The following is a 21,367-nucleotide window of genomic DNA, read 5'->3' on the forward strand; positions in this document are numbered from 1 at the left end:
TCTCCTTTCCCTTTTGAGAGCACTCCATAACTACTGTCTCCTTATCGAAACCTCCCCTCCCAGCATCACTTACCTCCACCGCTTTCAGAGAACGCGACCTCCATCCTCTCCCACCCGCCCTTGCCTTGTTCTCTTGGGGTGCTACCTTTTCTTGTTCCCGAAAATATTTTGAAAAATATTTGGATCACAACAACCTTACTCAACTCCCCTGTGTCGCAATCAGCTATCCGATGCAGACTGATAACTGGTGCCCCTAAGGTCGTGTCCCTAAGGCTACTCTGGATCAAAGTAGGTAGCTGCCCGAATGACCCCGATGCGGATGCCAAGATGCAACCCACCTCCGGGCGGGTAGGCAGCCAGTCCCAGCGGACTGGACCACTGGCAGATGTGCAAGGAAATGAGCTTAGGTACCCAGCCGGGAAAAAAACGAGCTCCGGAGGCTGAGTTTCAAACCAGATACGTCTTTATTTCCATTTAAAAATATCCTGCGCACTCTAGCCTGAGTCGTCCCGACCCCAGCAGAGGGGGGCCTATAAGCCAAAGCTCAGCCCCCTCTGGCCCTGGAGCGCCTCTCCGTCACTAAGCTGCCTTCCATTTCACCTTCAGCATCCTCCCCGCTCCACCCACTAACGTGCCACCATTTACATCAGCGCAGCCCACAGTGCTCGTTTCCCGGACTTTCGTTTTCTGCTCGAAGCAAACAAAGAGGCCGGTTACATCGGCTTGGGCCCCCGCGGTGCCTGATCGAGGAGCCTCGGAGACTCCAACCTTGTCGCGAGAAGCAGGGCTGCCCCCGCTTCAGGGCGGCCAGGCCTGTGCCCACCTCCGGCCGGACGGGGAAGTGAGCGGGGCCGGCGACGCCCCCTTCTGCTCCCGGAGCGCCCCGCACCCTGTGGGCGCCGCCCGACTTTCCAGAGGCCAGGAAACTCCGCCCGGGGCCGGCGCCCTTGACCTCCCGGGGCTGCACCGCGCCCACCGCCCCGAGCATCCCGCCCTGCGGTCCCCGCAGCCTCAGTCCAGCTGCAGAGCGGCCCGCAGGCGCGATGCTGGCGCTGTGGCTGCTGAGCTTCGGGCAGAGGTTGCTGCTCTGGGGCGGGTTGTGCGCGGTCTCCCTGGCGGGCGCCATCCTCACCCTACACCTCCTGCGGATGGTGGCGAGCTACGCGTGGACATGGCAGCAGATGCGTGCGGTCCCAACCTTGGAGGGCGCCTACCCCTTCCTGGGACACGCGCTGATGTTAAAGCCGGACGCGAGAGGTAAGGGACCGCGCCCAGGCCGGCCAAGTCCCCGTCCCAGGGATGGGGGCTCCCGACCTGCGCCGCGCCGCCGGCCTTCTTACAGCCTGGACACCAGGGCTTGAGGTGCTGACGCTGGGAGAGAGGATTTGTCACCCGCTGGAGGATGGAGTTCCAGTTCTATCCAGTTTCCCTATGTCACCTGGCAAAATTGCTAGTGCCCTCCGTTCCCAACTAACTTTTTCTTTGTGTACAGCGTAGGTTGCAGCATCTCTGAGCTTTTGTCCTGAATTTTTGCTTCTTCTCTTCCCACCTCCTACCTGCTCCTACCTCAGAGCACTGCAATCTTTGCTTCTGTCTTGGCTGTTAAAGCCTTAAAGGCAGAAACTTCCCTGAACAAGGCAAATCCTTAGAACTTAGAAATCTCCCTCTCTCTCTCTCTCTCTCTCTCTCTCTCTCTCTTCCTCTCCCTCTCTCTCCCTCCCTCTCTCTCTCTCTCCCTCCCTCTCTCTCTCTCCCTCTCTCTCCCCCCCTCCCCTCTCTCTCTCTCCCTCTCTCTCCCCCCCTCCCCTCTCTCTCTCTCCCCTCTCTTCCTCTCTCTCTCTCCCTCTCTCTCTCCCTCTCTCTCTCTCCCTCCCTCTCTCTTTCCCTCTCTCCCTCCCTCTCTCTTTCCCTCTCTCTCTCTCTCTCTCTCTCTCTCTCTCTCTCTCTCTCTCTCTCTCTCTCGCTCCCCCTCTCTCTCTCTCTCCCTCTCTCTCCCCCTCTCACATTTATTTATATGAAAACCACATTTGTAAAATCATCTTGGATAATACTTAAAGCAGAGCTAACCTCCCCTTCGATCCTAAGGCTTTATAGTATTAAAAAATAATTATGTAGAAATATGAACCCTCCCCTCCCCACAAAAGAAACAATACACTAGAGGAGTCTCATCATATTCTTTTTGGGAATTTTTCTAAGAATTGAAATCTCTATTGAATAAGACCTGTTTCAAAACAAACTGTGAGTTGACTGGAATATTTAACATAATTCTCTTTGGAATTACTTTCTGAGTGAAGAGAATGACAGTGTATTGTCTTTTATAAAGGGACTTTTTGATCCGTCATACAAGTACTGGATTTTGGCAACAGGTAAACTTTTGCTCCATTTCCAGCTTTGCAACCAAGTTGACGGATTTGGGGAAGTTGTTTGAAACTCTCTAAGTTAGAGGGGTTTTGTTTGTTTGTTTACCATTTACTTGTAAATGTATTACAGAGTAATTTTAAGGATGAAATTTAATGCATGTGGTATCTAGATCACTGTCTAGAACTTGGTTAGACTAAGTTAGTTAAAGTTGTCAATCAACCATTTATTGAAGCCCTGCTTTGTGCCCAGCATTGAGCTCAGCAAAATTGGGGATATCAGAATATTCTGAGAAATATTCCCTGTTCTCAGCACCTTTGTCTCTTATACAGGAGGCTGTGCCTTTCATTTTGTGGCTACTGTCCAAATTCTGCCCTCAGTAATTCCACCTGGAGTATTGCAGTTGCTTTCCCATGAGCCCTTTGAACTCTAATCTCTTGCTTTTGCATCTATGTCAGCACCCGTCTTCCTCAGCTGCCACCTGCTATTGGACCTGATATCTTCAAACCACAAATTCAGACTTCCCTGTCTCCTCTGTCAGACCAGACCAAGGCAGGCAGTATATTAGCACGAAGCCAGATATTTTGATACTGTTGACCTGACCCAGCTCTTTTCATGGCAATGTTACCAACTGTCTTGACCAGAAGACATTTTGAAGAAGTGCGGTAATATGGTTAAGGTGGTGCATTCTGGGGTCTGACTGCCTTGGGTACAAAGCCAGATTCCACCATTTACCAGCTCGGTGATATATTGGGCAAGTTGCTTAACTGTGCACAACTTCCTCAATTGTTTAATGACAGTAATAACAGCGTCCCTCCCCATATAACTGTGGTGAGGCACAAAAGACATAATACACCTGAAACCCTGAGCACTAGATCTGACATACAATAACCTGCCATAACAAGTAAATATGACATAATGAATGTTAATTATTTTAAGATTATTATTAGGTTTGGCGTGCGAACACTTAAAAAAATCAAGACTATTGATTTAATTTTATTTGCAGTGGACATCCCCAGCCTTAGCCCTTCTCCAGCTTTGAACAACTTGCCCTGAAGCTCAGGGGTGGGTGAAGCTTAAGGATGGAAGAGGACCAGGGATGGACTGAGCACGAGCACATTTTTTGACATGGAAAAAGAGCTGAAGAGCTTAATGGTTCTGTTTTTTATGCCATAGCAGTTTTTCCCCTTGCCCAAATTCCCACGTTAAAAAAAAAAAAAACCCTGTCAAAATCTCAAGCATCATATTAGTAGCCTCACAGTGAGTTTGGGATGAATCCCACTGTTGTCAATCAGGCATTCCCATTGCCCAGGAGAAGCCCTGGATACCCATATGCCTCCCAACTAGCCTTCCCCTCCACAAAATTGGAAAGGAAGAAGTAAAACTGTTACTCTTTGCAGATAACATGAAATTGTAGAAAACCCTAAAGATTCCAGCAAAAAAAAATTATTAGAGCTAATAAACTACTTCAGTAAAGTTGCAGGATACAAAATCAATATATAAAAATCAGTTGTGTTTCTATACACTAATAATGAACTATAAGAGAAATTAAGAAAACAATCCCATTTACAATTGCATCAAAAAGAATAAAATACCTAGGAATAAATTTAACTAAGGAAGTAAAAAAGGTGTACACTGAAAACTATGAGACACTGCTGAAATAAATTGAATAAGACACAAATAAATGGAAAGATATTCCATGTTCATGGATTGGAAGAATTAATATTGTTAAAATTTCCATACTATCCAGAGCAATTCTCAGATTCAATGCAATCCCTATCAAGCTCTCAATGACATTTGCCACAGAAATAGAATAGTACCAAATTTTGTATGGAATACAAATGACCTCAAATAGCTAAAGCAATTTTGAGAAAGAAGAACAAAACTGAAGGCATCACACTTCCTGATTTCAAGATATATTACAAAGCCATGGTAATCAAAACAGTATGGTACTGGCATAAATGCAGACACATAGATCAATGGAACAGAATAGAAACCCAGAAATAAACAGATGGTGGTCAATTAATTTAGCACAAAGAATCCAAGAACACATAATGGGGAAAGGACAGACTCTCAATAAATGGTGTTGGGAAAACTAGACAGACACTTGCAAAAGAATAAAACTGGACCACTATCTTACACCATGCATGATAATAACTCAAAATTGATTAAAGACTTAAGTGTAAGACCTGAAGCCGTATACCTCATAGAAGAAAACATAAGTGGTAAGCTCCTTGATTTTTTGGATTTGACACCAAAAGCAAAGGCAACAAAAGCAAAAATAAACAATTGAGACTACATCAAATTAAAAAGCTTCTGCACAGCAAATAAAACCATTAAGAAAATGAAAAGGAAACCTACAAAATGGGATATATGATTTGCAAATCATATATCTAATAAGGGGTTAATATCCAAAATATATAAAGAACTCATACAAGTCAACAGCAAAAAACCCTGAACAATCTCATTTAAAAATGGGCAGAGGGTCTGAATAGACATTTTCCCAAAGAAGGCATACAGATGACCAACAGATACATGAAAATGTGCTCAACATCACTACCCGTCAGGGAAATGCAAATAAAAACCACAATAGGACTTCACCCCACACTTTTTAGAATGGCTATAATCAAAAAGACAAGAAGTAACACATTTTGGCAAGAGAGAAGGGAACTCTTGAGCACTGTTGGTGAAAATGTAAATTGCTGCAGCCACTGTGGAAAACAGTATGGGGATTCCTCAAAACATTAAAACATTAAAAACTGAACTACCGTATGATCCCTCAGTTTCACTTCCAGGTATATATACGAAGAAAATGAAAACATTAACTTGAAAAGATATATGCACGCCATGTACACTACAGTATTATTTACAGTAGCAAAGACATGGAAGCAACCTAAGTGTCCATCACTGGACGAATGGATAAAGAAAATGTGGTACACACACACACACACACACACACACACACACACAGAGGAATATTATTCAGTCATAAAAAAGAAGGAAATATTGCCATTTGTGAAAACGTGGATGAACCTTGAGGGCATAATGCTCAATGAAATAAGTCAGACAAAGCAAGGCAAGTATTTTGTGATCTCACTTCTGTGTGGAATCTAAAACAACAACAACAAATATCTCTCTGGGAGATATTAAGTGACTTGTCTTGGATTAAGTGACTTGTCCAAAGTAAAACAAAAACAAAAACCCCAAGGAACCAAAAGACACAATAAGGAACTTATTACAAAATTTTTGTCTTTTAAAAACTTTTTATTGGAGTATAGTTGATTTACAATGTTGTGCTAATTTCATGTGTACAGCAAAGTGGATAAGTTATACATATACATATACCTACTCTTTTTTAGATTCTTTTCCCATATAGGCCATTGCAGAGTACTAAGTAGAGTTCCCTGTGCTGTATCCTTATTAGACAAAATTCTTGTCTTGATTAAATTTAAGATTAAATATTTTCTCCCAGATTTTTTTCAGCAGATGATTCAGTACACTGAAGAATACCGACACCTGCCACTGGTGAAACTCTGGCTCGGGCCCGTACCTCTGGTGTTCCTTTATAACGCAGAAAATGTGGAGGTGAGTATGTGGCAGATGTGATCAATATTCCACTGTCTGTCTGATGGTGTGGGAATCTAATTAGATGTGGTCATCCTCCGGATTCACCTGCCTCTCCCCTCTCCCCTCAAGAAATGACTCTGCTTGGTTCCTAGTTTGTGGGAGGAACCAGGAATCATCTTGGACATTTTCCTTCCTTTCAACTCCATTTAGTCCTCAATACTGAATGACAATTATACGTTCAAAACTCTAATTACATTTCTTTGAGGCACAAGAATGAAAATGAATCACAGAGAAATAACAATTATGAAATCTTGCTTTAAAAATTAGTTGTGTTCTAGCCAGGTGTTCTTATAACTGAAATTGTTTTGATGTCTATATCCCTCAATTTTTTTTTCTCTTTTAAAGGTAATTTTAACTAGTTCAAAGCACATTGACAAATCCTATATGTACAAGTTCCTAGAACCGTGGCTTGGCCTAGGACTTCTTACAAGGTACCTCAGTGGAAATTTGTAAAGCTGTCTTGTAGAAACAGTTATTTCTATGGGTAATTTGTTATTTCAGGAACTGACACAAGGTATTCTTCCAATAGCAAGATTGAGGTATTGGGAATTATGGGAGAAGCTGGAAGGAAAGGTCCAGCTAACAATGGGCCTTTGATAGATAGGGTGTATGGTAATCTCCAGCCACTATATTCAATAATGATAATCACTAGTGTTCCAAGAAAAATGAGGAGGTACTGATATATAAATGGAGTAAAGCTAAGGATAGTTTGCAGAAGGGAAATCTTGAAAATATAATGAAAAAGGCAGTCACCCTCAGAGAAGTGTATCGAACACAGTAGCCTCACTTTTTGAGTTGGCACCCAGAAACAGGACTCCATCCTCTGAGAAAGGGCCTAGCAAGAGAAAGGCAGGACCCTGGTGGGGACTTTGGAGAATTCAAAGATAGTAGAGATGAAAGAAAATCATGGAGCAGTGGATCATCTGAGGACTAAGATGTTGATAGAGGGAAGAAAAATTCTAATTTTTAGGAACTCAGAGCTTAGAAATTTAGAACAATTCTTAAATGTTTCCATTTTTAATGAATACTCTTCTAAACATTAGTAATATAGAACAGTATTCAAAATATTCATTCTGTAACTATACATGAGTCTTTGTCATTCTGACCAAAGCATTTGAGAATCCGTAGATTAAGCTGTTTCAAGAGAACTTGATGATGACTATATTTATATTTTATTTGTTTCAGGTGTTGCTTCTTTTTTCTTTGTAACCATGTATTTTATTTCTAGTACTGGAAACAGGTGGCGCTCTAGGAGAAAAATGTTAACACCCACTTTCCATTTTACAATTCTGGAAGATTTCTTAGATGTCATGAATGAACAAGCAAATATATTGGTTAATAAGCTTGAAAAACATGTTGACCAAGAAGCATTTAACTGCTTTCTTTACATCACTCTTTGTGCCTTAGATATAATCTGTGGTAAGTCTCACTGATTTATTTTTAAAGTTAGGATGTAATGATAAAATGGCACAAATAGAAAATAACAGTCCATAGGGCGGGGCGGGGCAGGGGAGAAAGGACATTGGGTTCTTCTGGAAGGTCCTATTGCTAAATTAGCCACCTGAGAAGCAGCAGCCATTCACAGGACTTCGGACAAATGGTCACTGAGCCAACATGACCAGAAGGTTCGAGGGAAGGAAGGGCAGGAACTGGGAGTAAGAGAAGCAGTAAGAGAAGCAGGAACTGGGAGTAAGAGAAGTGGGAAAAGAACAATTCTACAATATATATGGACAGAACAGGACATAATGTCTTTTTTCAAGTGTCCGCCACTGGAAAATGTAGCCAAGATATGTGCATTAATTGAATGGTTGCTTCTCACTATATTTTACAGAAACAGCTATGGGGAAGAACATTGGTGCTCAAAGCAACGATGATTCCGAGTATGTTCAAGCAGTTTATAGGTAAATGAAGTCCTAATTATTTCTAAAATTGTTATCGGGAATTCCCTGGCAGTCCAGTGGTTAGGACTCTGCGCTTTCACTGTTGAGGGCCCAGGTTCTATCCCTGGCCAGGGAACTAAGGTCCCGCAAGCTGCGTGGTGTGGCCCAAAAAAATAAAATAAAATAAAATTGTTATTGATCAGGGCTTTAAAAAATTCTTGCTAATAATTTCTGTCTGTACTGTAGCCTTTTCATCGTTTCAAAGTGAAACATTATACTAACAGTTAACCTAACCATTTAAGCATGTCTTTCAACAGTACAGGAATGCTTATGGCACATCCAGATTATGCAGTAATTTTAAATGACTATTTTATAATATATCGAGAGATTACATTATGATGCTAAGTGATAAAAGACAGACATAAATTTTTTGGTAGTTTGATAACCACTAGGTATAAAAAAATTATTCATAGAAAAAGCTAGGAGATACTATACCAAAATGTTAGCTGCGGTTATTATTGTGTGTGTGCTCTCTCTTATTGTGTTTTGGTTTTGTTGTGATTCATTCTCCTTTCCTATATTTTCTGCACTGAGTATGTATTATTTTTTAATTGAAATAATCAACTTTACTTTTAAAATTGCTTGTGATTATTCAGCTATTAAGAGGCAGGGCCAGGATTTGATTCAATGTATCCTATCTTTAAGTCCACGGCTCATTTCACTTCATCTTAACAACTACTTGTTGAGCATCTATAATCTGCCATTCACTGCACAAGGTACTGACTAGTTTTATATGGGCACATGAAACAGAACAGCAGGAGAGACAGGCATTGAAGCAAATGAATATAAACTTATAAATTATAATAATTGCTTAGAAAGAAAAGATCAAGTTGATATGAGAGAGGAAAACAGGGATGTGTTTTACAGATTGCGTGGTCAGGAAAGGTCTTCTCTGAGGAATTGACATCTAAGCTGGTCATGAAGGAGGAAGATCGTGTAGAGGTCTTTCTGCTTCTCACTGGGAATAATGAGGGTGGTGCTCGTGACAGCTATGTGACGGATGGGCATTTAACGAGCACTTTTCTGTGGAAGAGGGCAACCCATAGTTTACTGGCACTACGGAGGAGTGAGAAAGCAAATGAGTGGACACTATAGAGAGGCAGATTTCATATCAGCTTGTGCTACAAGAGCCACAGGCAGCCTGGGGTGGTCAAGAACTCTCCCTGGAGAAAAAGAAGCAGAGATCAGATGACCATTTAGTAAGGATGTTTTATAACAGATTCTTCATTCCTCTAAAGGACCCATTAAATGTTTAAGTTTCACTGGATGTGTAATACCCCATGCCTTCATTGTTGAGTGTAAAGCCTGGATCTTAGTAGCCTCTAAGACGAATCATTATCATCCCTACATATTACCCTCATTGAGAGCGGGCATCAATTAGGTGCTCATTTTCAGTGTATCAGCTGATGTGTTTTTATCCTATTTATAGGATGAGTGATTCAATACATCAAAGAATGAAGATGCCCTGGCTCTGGCTTGACCTTTTGTTCTTTATATTTAGAGATGGATGGGAACACAAAAGGAGCCTAAAAATCCTACATAATTTTACCAAAAATGTAAGCCCTTGATTTTTTTAAATTGTGATAAAGTATACACAACATAAAATTTACCATTAACTGCACTCCCAGTGTTCTGAAACCATCACCACTCTCCATTTCTAGATCTTTTATACGTCCAAGATTTTTATCCTGTGTTAACATACCCTGGAGCCTGTGTCTCATAAAATAAAAGTTGAATAATAATGGAAAGAAGGAGACAGTGTGATTACATTTTTATTATGTACTCACCAAATATTAATTAAACACCTGTTAGGTGCCAAACACTGTACCAAGTGTTAAAAACATAGTAATAAGATATGTATGTCCCCTGAAAGAGGTTACTCTAGTAGAGCAGGTTGTCTATTAAAAAAATTACAAAATGTGATATGAACTATAAATATTTATTAACAACCAGGGTGCTATGTTGAATGAATAAAGAGGAGGGGATCCATGTCATGAGAGTCTTAGGGAAAATGTTTGGATTAGGCAGTAGCTTTCAAAGGCAAAGGGCATTTATAGCAGTATCTCAACTTGGAAAAGATTAAAATTAAGTAGATGTCACTATTTTACTTCCAATTAAAAAATAACAAGGAGATAGTGGTATTGTTTCAGATATAAGATGTCAGTCTTGTGTTAAACATGTGCTTTTGACAAAGCAATATTTAATTGAAAATATACACCAAATTATGATTTAAATGTACTGATAGAAGTACCAACTTAAATATATTCTCTCTTTGCTGTCAGTTTCGGTTTAAACTATATTGGCATTTCTTCCTTACAGTGAGGTACAGCCTGTCACCAACAGATTATGTGGTTCCCAGTCAGGAAACGTTGGATGAATGAGGTGTTGGATTGAGGTGGCCACAGTGGAGGACAGAGTTATCTCCATTACTGGGCAGTAGGAGAATGACCACATTTTTCCTCAAATTACATGCATTACTATCAATATCAATAATTAATGAATTCCAAATTGGATGGACAATATTATTTATTTAATAAATATTGAAAGTTGCATACGGAGTGCCAGGCCCTAGGGGGTTCCCCCAAGAATGAAAGGAGATACGGTGTTTTGTCCTCAAAGCACTTAGGATCTATTCATTCAAATCACTTAGTAGTAGGTTTGGTCAATTGCCTGATAGGAGAAGAAAGTTGAAATGTATAGCCAAATTAAGTTTATGGGCTTTAATTCTTTTATTCATTCAGCAAAGATCTAAGGAACATCCTTAAAATGCCAGACAGTGTTCTAAGGGTTGGAATTATATCAATGAACAAAGACAAATTTGCTGCCACATGGATGGTACATTCATGCATTATATTATATAGCAAGTATACTATAATGTCAGGTGGTAAGTGAAATGGAAAAAAAATAAAGTAAGGCTAGGAAGATAGTGAGTGCTAGGGACCAGGTTAGCAGTGATCCGGGAAGGTCTTTCTGATGCTGTGAGAAGGGGTCAAGACCTTAAAAGGAGGGAGGGAGTCAGCCACACTGGCACCTGAAGAAAGAGAAATCTAGGCAGCAGGAACAGTGAGCACACAGGCTGAACTGACTGCTCAACCTGCTGTTTCTTGTCCCCGATGCAAGCTGTAATGAGAGCAATCCATTATTAGTCTATTATATAATGATTGCATTCTCTCCATCACCTAAACTTTTTCTCATTAGCTCATCCAAATCTCTAGGGCACCACCTAGGGGACTACTAACTCTATTCCCGTGTTAGAAAGATGGCAGAAATAGCCCTTGAATATTCTGAATTTGTCTGACATTAAATTTGTTTTTAAAAGTCTTATCAAATAATGCCCTAAAATGTTAACAGGAAGCTTTACTATATTTTCCACGAGAGCCTAAGTTATTGTTGAGTTAGAACAGGAAAGGTTTCATGGAAAAAAAATCCATGAAAGAAGCTAGTATATTTTCATAAGAAAATATAATATGAGGCTACATCAAATTCCAAACAAGAGCATATGATTGTTTAACTCATACAGGTCATCACCGAACGGGCCAATGAAATGAAGAGACATGAACAAGGTAGAAGTAATGACAAGGACTCTCCTCCACGCAATAATAAACACAGGGGTTTTCTCGACTTGCTTTTAAATGTGACTGATGACCAAGGGAACAAGCTGAGTTACGAAGAGATTCGAGAAGAAGTTGACACCTTTATGTTTGAGGTATTTTATCTCGTCCCATTATTTTCGGGTATCATTAAACAAATTGCAGTTATTTTCTAGAATCTTTAGCATCATTTTTAAAAGTTTATTCAAGTTTTAAAGTAGCTTCATATAACTGAGGATGAGTCGCTACATTATAATTAGAAATACAAAATGTAAGAACTGATTAAGTACCAGATCAGCTTTCTTCTTCAGAAAAAGCCTTTGACTCGTGGTGAGTATAGCGCTAGACACATTGTTTTCTCAGGAAAACCTAAAACCCACTGGATTTTTCCAAGTAGAAAAGAAGTCAGAAATTGCTTTCCCTATATTGCTTCATGCTTTTTAAAAATTTCTGAAACCCACAAGTCTGTCTTTTCTCTACCTCCTTTTTGAAGTTCCAGCAAATGAGTGCTTAGCTCTTGCTTTGAGCTGCCCAAACTAGAGAAGATAGCAAGAGCCCTCCGACAGAGAATTTAACTAGATTGTGATTCTAAAGGGATTTCTGACCTTCAAATAATGAAAAGAAAGATGCAGTTTTTACAAAAGGTAATTCTAGCATTATTAAATATTACAAAGAGTGAATCTCTCAGTGTGTGGATTGCCAAATAAAGATGAAGAAATGGTTTTAAAAAGCTCCCTGTGGTAATATCCTGGAAGTGGAGGAAAGTGAAGGGCATGGGTGGCTTTGGATGGCTCAGTACATGCCAGCCATGGACGGTGTGAGCAGCCCTGCTTGCAGGCACCTGGGTACAGTGTGCCTCTGGGTACAGTGTGCCTCTGGGTACAGTGTACCTATGGGTACAGTGTGCCTCTGGGTATACTGCCAGATCGCACACTCTCCCGGGGGCACAGTATAGGAAAGCAAGCTGTGTCAAGGGTCCCTAGACCCGAGTTCTCATTCTGGCTCCATGCTGACTAGCCTTATGAGATGGTGCCAATCATCTCAGATTTCTGTCACAGCTTCCCTGTGTATAAAATAGAGAGATGGATTAGATCAGTGGTTTTAAACTTCTTTTTTAAGCAGAGCGCTTCATTGAAAAGAAGTTTTATGCAGAAAATGGACATCTAAATTAGCTAAAAAGTGGAGCAGTGTTAAGCTGGGGTCTCTGGGGCCAAATCCCACCTCTAACCTGTACTAGAGGTGGGACCTCGGGTAACTCATGGAGCCTCTCTGGGCTTTGGTGTCCTCACTGTTATAGCACGGGCCTCGCAGGATCATTATAAGGATTAGATGAATGATTTTTTAAAGCGCACGAAGAATCTTGCCCGGCACATGGGGAGGGTGTGGTGGATATTGGCTATTATCATTTGAAGTTAAAGTGGAGAGACCATCTCACATCTCCGCCCTGCATACACACGCACACACACACGCCCACATACATACACTCTCACGCACACGTGCACACACACATCCTTCTCCTACCAAAAACCTCTCACTTTCATGAAAACAACCAGAATAATGATCCGTTTCTTCCAGCTCTAACACTGTTTGAAATTCTAAGTTTTTTCTTCTTTGCATCAAATAGGAGACACACCTCGTATGATTATAATATGGTGACCTCCTCCATAGAGAGGTTGCAGGTTATTACGACCACACCTTTCCGGCCCCAGGTGCTGGCCACTGGATACTAAGGTTCCTGCCCCTGCCCTGTCCCACCAGCCTGCTTCTATAAACTGTGTGCTTTGTGCTTTGCTTAATCCTGCTTTCCTCGGGTAGCAGACGCGTGGAAGCAGGAAGTTCAGCCGACATCTCTTACACATTGGGATCAGGCTTCCGCCTATAAATTCAAGCGAAGTTATTAAGAATTCTTTAGCAAGAGCACTTCCTCCTGTGACTCTGGTAAACAACTGAGTGAAATGGGCCAGATCTGGTCCGCAGCTCAGGGTAGTCTCTGTGAAGGAACAGCAAGCCTGAGAAGAGGCAATGGCACCAATATCAGAGACTCGGAAAATATGTATTTTATAAAATTGCAGAATAAACCTCAAACAATTCAACTTCGAAGCTGTTTTATGAAGCAAGTGCTTTGGAGATTTCTGCCCAGAGAAAGAAAAATTATAACCATCACTTGTGTTGCATGGGGAAAATGGAAAAGTAAGAACTTCCATAGAGGAAACAATTTGTTTTTGGTTTAGTTCCCCTAAAAGTCTTATTCATAGGGTTATAATATTATTATTGATTTTCCAAACTTTTTTTTTCCTGCAGAACTCACGTAAAAAAAATTCTTCGTCTGTTCTTAATCTCTAAAATGTAAATACCTGTATCAGGTATTTCACAGAGTTTTTCTGAAGGATAATTGAATTAGTTTCTGCAAAGTACTTAGTATTTTGCCTGAAGCTCAGCAAGTATTACGGGAGGCTATTTATCAACTTCCTGACATGCAGGATGTTACTCAGAACCACACACAGACACCCTGGTGTCCAGGGCTGACAGGTAAAGCCTACCTTACAAATGCTAGAAGGTGGAGGAGTACAGATCTGGTAAACTGGCTCATAAAAGTCAGGCTTTTTCCCCTTAAAAACAGTCAAGAGCACCTAGTTCCCCTGGAAGGCCCCCTTATTAGCACAGCCTAGCCACTTCTCACCACACATGCATAATTCTTCTCAATTATGAGAAGAATAACCATTATGATACTTTTCAGATTTAATCATCTACAGCAGATCATTTATAAGTTGACTCAGAGGTTCTCTTCCTATTTCCCTTTGGACGGTGTACTTACAGCCTTCCTTTCATTCCTCAGAGCATCACAATTACCTTTTTATATCATGTATTACTGGAAAAGATTCCTCTTGGTAATCTCCCGTCCCTCACAGTGATTCAGGGAGTTGATTGATGGCTTTTGGAGCTCGAAGGACCTTAGAGTGTTGAAGTATCTATCTAAGCATGAACCTTCCCTTTGAAGGGATTGTTTTATTTGTTTGTTTCTCACCAAGGTGAAATACTGTACCGAATTAATTTATTCTGTTTGGAATCGCAGTGCAGCTGTCAAATCCAGAGACAATTCCAAATAGAGTTCTCTCTTCTGATCTTCGCAATACTACTCCACTAAGTTATTTTTTCCTTACATTTGTAGGGTCACGATACGACCGCAGTTGCAATAAACTTGTCCTTATATCTATTGGGTTCATATCCAGAAGTCCAGGAAAAAGTGGACAACGAACTGGAGGAAGTGTTTGGTATGTTTTGTCCCTTCACTGGTTACACTGTGGGTACCATGTCCATGGAAGCAAGTGCCGTTCCTGCTCATGAAGCATAAACAGCAGGACCTGTTCTAAAGATACAGCAATAAGCAGGAAGGCTCCCCTATGGGATCCCTTCCAGTCCCAGTCTTCTTAGCAAAGCCTTATTCATCACTTACAGAACACAGGCATTTGCTAATTGCATGGCATGTGACTGCACTGGGCTAGATGCTGGGGATGCACAGATAAATGTTACTGTCCTCAAGCATCTCACTGCTTAATAGATGAAGCAGACATATCTACATAAAGCATTGAGTCATGGGGTCAAGGAAAACTGTTTCATACAGCATTGCGTCTGGCCACGAATGAGAGAAAAGATGCATTAAGCCGGTAGGACAAACTTTTCTATGACACAACCAGCAGTCCGCAGGTAAGCTGTCCTAGGCTGATGCCAGCAGTGATGTCACTGGAGTCCCAGCACCCCAAAAGGAAACTCTGTCCCATTAATCAGCCACTCTCCTCTCTTCCCCCAGCCCCTGGCAACTGCTAAGTTACTGTCTGTCTCTGTGGATTTACTACCTGTTCTGAATACTTCCTATAAATGGAATCCCACAACATGTGACCGTTGGTGTCTCGTTTCTTTTACTGAGCATATCTCATTTTATTTTGATTATGGGTAATACTAGAAACTCTACTTTAGCTGTAGGTATTTAACATGTTTTGATGCATGTATTCTTCAATGTCCCATCCTCCAAGCTCAAATAATCCTTTCCTTGTTATCTCATGTATTTACTTACAACCAGGGAGATCTGATCGTCCTCCTACCTTAGATGACCTGAAGAAACTTAAATATCTGGAATGTGTTGTTAAAGAGAGCCTTCGCCTTTTTCCTTCTGTTCCTTTCTTTGCCCGTAATCTTAATGAAGACTGTGAAGTTGGTAAGAATTCTATAATTTGAATAGGAGGGAGAGTGGATTATTTTAATGTCTGTCTTGCTCCATACTCATGGCCTATTGACTACTTCTTGACAGCGGGTTACAAAATCGTGAAAGGCTCTCAAGTAATCATCATGCCCTATGCACTGCACAGAGATCCAAGGTACTTCCCCAATCCTGAGGAGTTCAAGCCAGAACGGTTCTTTCCCGAGAATTCGAAAGGACGTCATTCATACGCATATGTGCCCTTCTCTGCTGGACCCCGAAACTGTATAGGTTTGTATCCATCAGAACTTGTTTGACCTTTCAGGCCTGCAGAGTAGGGGGTTTCACACAAAAATTTCTTGAGATGTAGCAGCCCACAGGCAAGTGTCTTTTTAAAAAACTGGCTTCCTCTTCCCTCCACTTTACTATACATTACTGTTTTAAAATATGACTGTCATAAAGTGTATTAGTTTGCTAGGGCAGCCATAACATGGTACCACACTGGGTGGCTTAAACACAGGAATTTATTTTCTCCCAAATCTGAAGCTAGAAGTCCAAGATCAAGGTATCAGCAGGATTGGTAATAAATACCTGCTTAGCTTGTAAGTGATCTACTTCTCCCTGTCTCCCCACATGGTCTTTCCTCTGTGTGTGTCTGTGTCCTAATCTCTTCTTTTTATAGGGACTGCCAGTCAGATTGGATTAGGGTCCACCCATCTGATTATTTTATTTTTGACCATTTTAATTTAATTACTTCTTTAAAGTTCCCATCTCCAAAGTCATATTCTGAGATACTGAGGTTTAGGACTTCAACCTATGAATTTGGGGGGACACAATTTAGCCCATAACATAAAGCATAAATAGTTTCATGGTAGAGTTTGAAAATGTTGTAGCTTTTAGATTAAAATAGAACACACTTCATATGGTACAAAACCTATTTATAACAATCAGTTATATTTAGCTTAATTTCTGTGTTTGTTGATTTTAAGAACTGCATTTTGCAAAACCAAAACACAAAATGCTTACCACAAGGCCAGATGAAGTGCTTAAGCAAAGAGAATGCACGTCACCATGCATTATAAACACTTTCAGCTTCAGAATCTCTAGCATTTTATCGTTTATGTAAATGCAGACATTTGTAAATTAAGGCCAGATTTAAATGGATGAATCTGATGCTTATTTAGTACCTCTCGAGTAAATTAAATTTAAGTTAAAGGCCCAAATAAGAAATCAGTCGAGAGTGGTGATTCTCGTGCTTAAACGAGCCCAGGATTCATCTCAGTTTTGCTAAAATACAAATACCTGGCCCACTTCAGCTGTTCAGATGCACTGGGTGGGAACAGGAAGGGCACTCAAGAATCTTCATGTTTTACAAGCATCCCAAGTGATTCTGATTCTCCCAGGGCCCACTGCGAAAATATAAAATTGCTTGCTTCCTCTAATTGGACTTGTGATTTCTCACATTTGAGATACATCTATCGTTAAAGTGTTGCTATTTACATTAATTTGAAGGTCAAAAGTTTGCCATGATGGAAGAAAAGACCATTCTTTCCTGCATCCTGAGGCATTTTTGGGTAGAATCCACCCAAAAAAGAGAAGAACTTGGTCTGGCAGGAGAACTGATTCTTCGTCCAAGTAACGGCATCTGGATCAAGTTGAAGAGGAGAAACACAAATGAATCCTAACTATACTACTGGGCTGCTCTCTTACCACAAAAAGGTCTTTCTTTAAAGGAAGCTTTGCATTTACAATTTGTAGATCATGAACTCAATATTCTTAATCCCTAAACCTAATTTTTTTCTTGTCCCCATTTACCTTGGGGTCAAGTCTACCAAAGCGTGAGTTTTCATATCTCCATCACCATCATAGCTCTGACCTCTGGTCTTGATCCCAAAAGTAAACTGATGACTGTACCCAAATAAACACATAAAAGCTTCTCAGCAGAGGGATCCACAGGCCAATCCAATTTCAATCAATGGACCCAAAGGATATAATTTAATTGAAGTTCCAGAATATTTTTAAGGTATTCTTGTAGACTCAGGAACATATACATGCATGTATATATACACATTTGTTTGAAAAGGGTGAGTAATTAAGTACTTAGACATAAGGAGCTTAAGTTTCAAGAATTATATCAGTGGCATCAATTATGAGAAGAATAACCATTATGATACTTTTCAGATTTAATCATCTACAGCAAATCACTCATAAATTGACTCAGAGGTTCTGTTCCTATTTCCCTTTGGACGGTGTACTTATACCCTTCCTTTCATTCCTCAGAGCATCACAATTACCTTTTTATATCATGCATTATTGGAAAAGATTCCTCTTGGTAATCTCCCGTCCCTCACAGTGATTCAGGGAGTTGATTTATGGCTTTTGGAGCTCGAAGGACCTTAGAGTTTATCAAGTTATGCCGGGGGCTCTCCCTATCCATGAATTCTGAATCCATGGATTTAACAAATGGCTGATCGAAAATATTTGAAAAAAAATTCCAGAAAGTTCCAAAAAGCAAAGCTATTTACATAGCATTTACATTGTATTAAGTATTATAAGTAATCTAGAGATGATTTAAAGTATACAGTTGGAGGTTCAAGATGGTGGAGTAGAAGGATGTGCGCTCACTCCCTCTTGCGAGAGCACCGGAATCACAACTAATTGCTGAACGGTCATTGACAGAAGACGCTGGAACTCACCAAAAAAGATACCCCACATGCAAAGACAAAGGAGAAGCCCCAGTGAGAGGGTAGGAGGGGCACAATCACAATAAAATCAAATCCCATAACCGCTGGGTGGGTGACTCACAAACTGGAGAACAATTATACCACAGAAGTCCACCCACTGCAGTGAAGGTTCTGAGACCTGCACCAGGCTTCCCAATCTGGGGGTACAGCAACGGGGGGAGGAATTCCCAGATAATCAGACCTTGAAGGCTAGTGGGATTTGATTGCAGGACTTCAACAGGAGTGGGGGAAACAGAGACTCCACTCTTGGAGGGCACACACAAAGTAGTGTGCACATTAGGACCCAGGGGAAGGAGCAGTGACCCCATAGGAGACTGAACCAGATCTACCTGCTAGTGTTGGAGGGTCTCCTGCAGAGGTGGGGGGTGGCTGTGGCTCACCAAGGGACAAGGACACTGGCAGCAGAAGTTCTGGGAAGTACTCCTTGGCATGAGCCCCCCAGAGTCCACCATTAGCCCCACCAAAGGGCCTGCAGGCTCGAGTGCTGGGTCACCTCAGGCCAAACAAACAACAGGGAGAGAACTCAGCCCCACCCAACAGATTAAAGTTTTACTGAGCTCTGCCCACCAGAGCAGCACCCAGCTCTACCCACCACCAGTCCCTCCCACCAGGAAGCTTGCACAAGCCTCTTAGATAGTCTTATCCACCAGAGGGCAGACAACAGAAGCAAGAAGAACTACAATCCTGCAGCCTGTGGAACAAAAACCACATTCACAGAAAGACAGACAAAATGAAAAGGCAGAGGGCTATGTACGAGATGAAGGAACAAGATAAAACCCCAGAAAAACAATTAAATGAAGTGGAGACAGGGAACCTTCCAGAAAAATAATTCAGAATAATGATAGTGAAGATGATCCAGGACCTCGGAAAAAGAATGGAGGCAAAGATCCAGAAGATGCAAGAAATATTTAACAAACACCTAGAAGAATTAAGGAACAAACAAACAGATGAACAATATAATAACCGAAATGAAAAATACACTACAAGGAATCAATAGCAGAATAACTGAGGCAGAAGAACAGAGAAGTGACCTGGAAGACAGAATGGTGGAATTCACTGCCATGGAACAGAATAAAGAAAAAAGACTGAAAAGAAATGAAGACAGCCTAAGAGATCTCTGGGACAACATTAAATGCACCAACATTTGCATTATAGGGGTCCCAGAAGGAGAAGAGGGAGAGAAAGGACCCAAGAAAATATTTGAAGAGACTATAGTCAAAAACTATAACCACCCAAGAGATAACCATCCAAGTCCAGGAAGCACAGAGAGTCCCAGGAAGGATAAACTCAAGGAGAAATATGGTGAGACACATAGTAATCAAACTGACAAGAATTAAAGACAAAGAAAAATGATTGAAAGCAACAAGAGAAAAAATGACAAATAAAATAGAAGGGAACTCCCGTAAGGTTAACAGCTGATTTCTCAGCAGAAACCCTACAAGCCAGAAGGGAGTGGCCTGATATATTTAAAATGACATACAATGGAGAAAAGACATTCTCTTCAATAAGTGTTGCTGGGAAAACTGGACAGCTACATCTAAAAGAATGAAATTAGAATGCTCCCTAACACCATACACCAAAATAAACTCAAAATGGATTAAAGACCTAAATGTAAGACCGGACACTATAAAACTCCTAGAGGAAAACATAGGAGAACACTCTCTGACATAAATCACAGCAAAATCTTTTTTGACCCACCTCCTAGAGTAATAGAAATAAAACCAAAAATAAACAAGTAGGGGGTTTCCCTGGTGGCACAGTGGTTAAGAATCCACCTGCCAATGCAGGGAACACAGGTTCGAGCCCTGGTCTGGGAAGACCCCACATGCCGTGGAGCAACTAAGCCCACATGCCACAACTACCGAGCCCGCATGCCATAACTACTGAAGCCTGTGCACCTAGAGCCCATGCTCCTCAACAAGAGAAGCCACTGTAATGAGAAGCCCGTACACCACAATGAAGAGTAAGCCCCGCTCGCTGCAACTAGAGAAAGCCCACACACAGCAACAAAGACCCAACGCAGCCAAAAATAAATTAATTAAATTTATTAAAAACAAACAAAAAAAACCAGATGGGACCTAATGAAACAAAAGCTTTTGCACAGCAAAGGAAACTATAAACAAGACGAAAAGACAACCCTCAGAATGGAAGAAAATACTTGCAAATGAATTAACGAACAATGGATTAATCTCCAGAATAGATAGACACCTCATGCAGCTCAATATTGAAAAAACTAACAACCCAATCCAAAAATGGGCAGAAGACCTAAATAGACATTTCTCCAAAGAGGACATACAGATGGCCAAGAAGCACATGAAAAGCTGCTCAACAGCACTAATCACTAGAGAAATGCAAATCAAAACTACAATGAGGTATCACCTCACACCAGTTAGAATGGGCATCATCAGAAAATCTACAAACAACAAATGCTGGAGAGGGAGGGTGTGGAGAAAAGGGAACACTCTTGCACTGCTGGTGGGAATGTAAATTGATACAGCCACTATGGAGAACAATATGGAGGTTCCTTAAAAAACTAAAAATAGAATTACCATATGACCCAGCAATCCCACTACTGGGCATATACCCAGAGAAAACCATAATTCAAAAAGACACATGCACCCCAATGTTCATTGCAGCACTATTTACAATAGCCAGGTCATGGAAGCAACCTAAATGCCCACCGACAGATGAATGGATAAAGAAGATGTGGCACATATATACAATGGGATATTACTCAGCCATAAAAAGGAATGAAATTCAGTCATTTGTAGTGATGTGGGTGGATCTAGAGACTATCATACAGAGTGAAGTTAGTGAGAGAAAAACAAATATCGTATATTAACACATGTATGTGGAACCTAGAAAAATGGTACAGATGAACCAGTTTGCAGGGCAGAAATTGAGACACAGATG

At 41.0% G+C, this 21,367-nt stretch overlaps 1 protein-coding gene across 2 annotated transcripts; it reads left to right on the top strand.

Moving 5' to 3' along the window:
• Window positions 1–751: 751 nt before the first annotated feature.
• On the top strand, window positions 752–18,188 carry CYP4V2 (cytochrome P450 family 4 subfamily V member 2). Of its 2 annotated transcripts, none has more exons than XM_073798717.1 (11): window positions 752–1,257; window positions 5,831–5,943; window positions 6,331–6,416; window positions 7,214–7,404; window positions 7,817–7,886; window positions 9,427–9,481; window positions 11,446–11,631; window positions 14,685–14,787; window positions 15,594–15,728; window positions 15,822–16,001; window positions 17,223–18,188. In XM_073798717.1, the coding sequence occupies exons 1-11, from the start codon at window positions 1,044–1,046 to the stop codon at window positions 17,393–17,395; spliced, it is 1,506 nt and encodes a 501-aa protein (XP_073654818.1). In that variant the 5' UTR covers window positions 752–1,043; the 3' UTR covers window positions 17,396–18,188. The 2 variants fall into 2 exon arrangements, with proteins under 2 accessions (XP_073654818.1, XP_019777196.2); XM_019921637.3 differs by having other exon boundaries at window positions 756–1,257; window positions 9,355–9,481.
• The last annotated feature ends 3,179 nt before the right edge of the window (window positions 18,189–21,367 follow it).

This window comes from Tursiops truncatus, chromosome 21 (assembly GCF_011762595.2).
Source record: "Tursiops truncatus isolate mTurTru1 chromosome 21, mTurTru1.mat.Y, whole genome shotgun sequence".
Classification (NCBI taxonomy): domain Eukaryota; kingdom Metazoa; phylum Chordata; class Mammalia; order Artiodactyla; family Delphinidae; genus Tursiops; species Tursiops truncatus.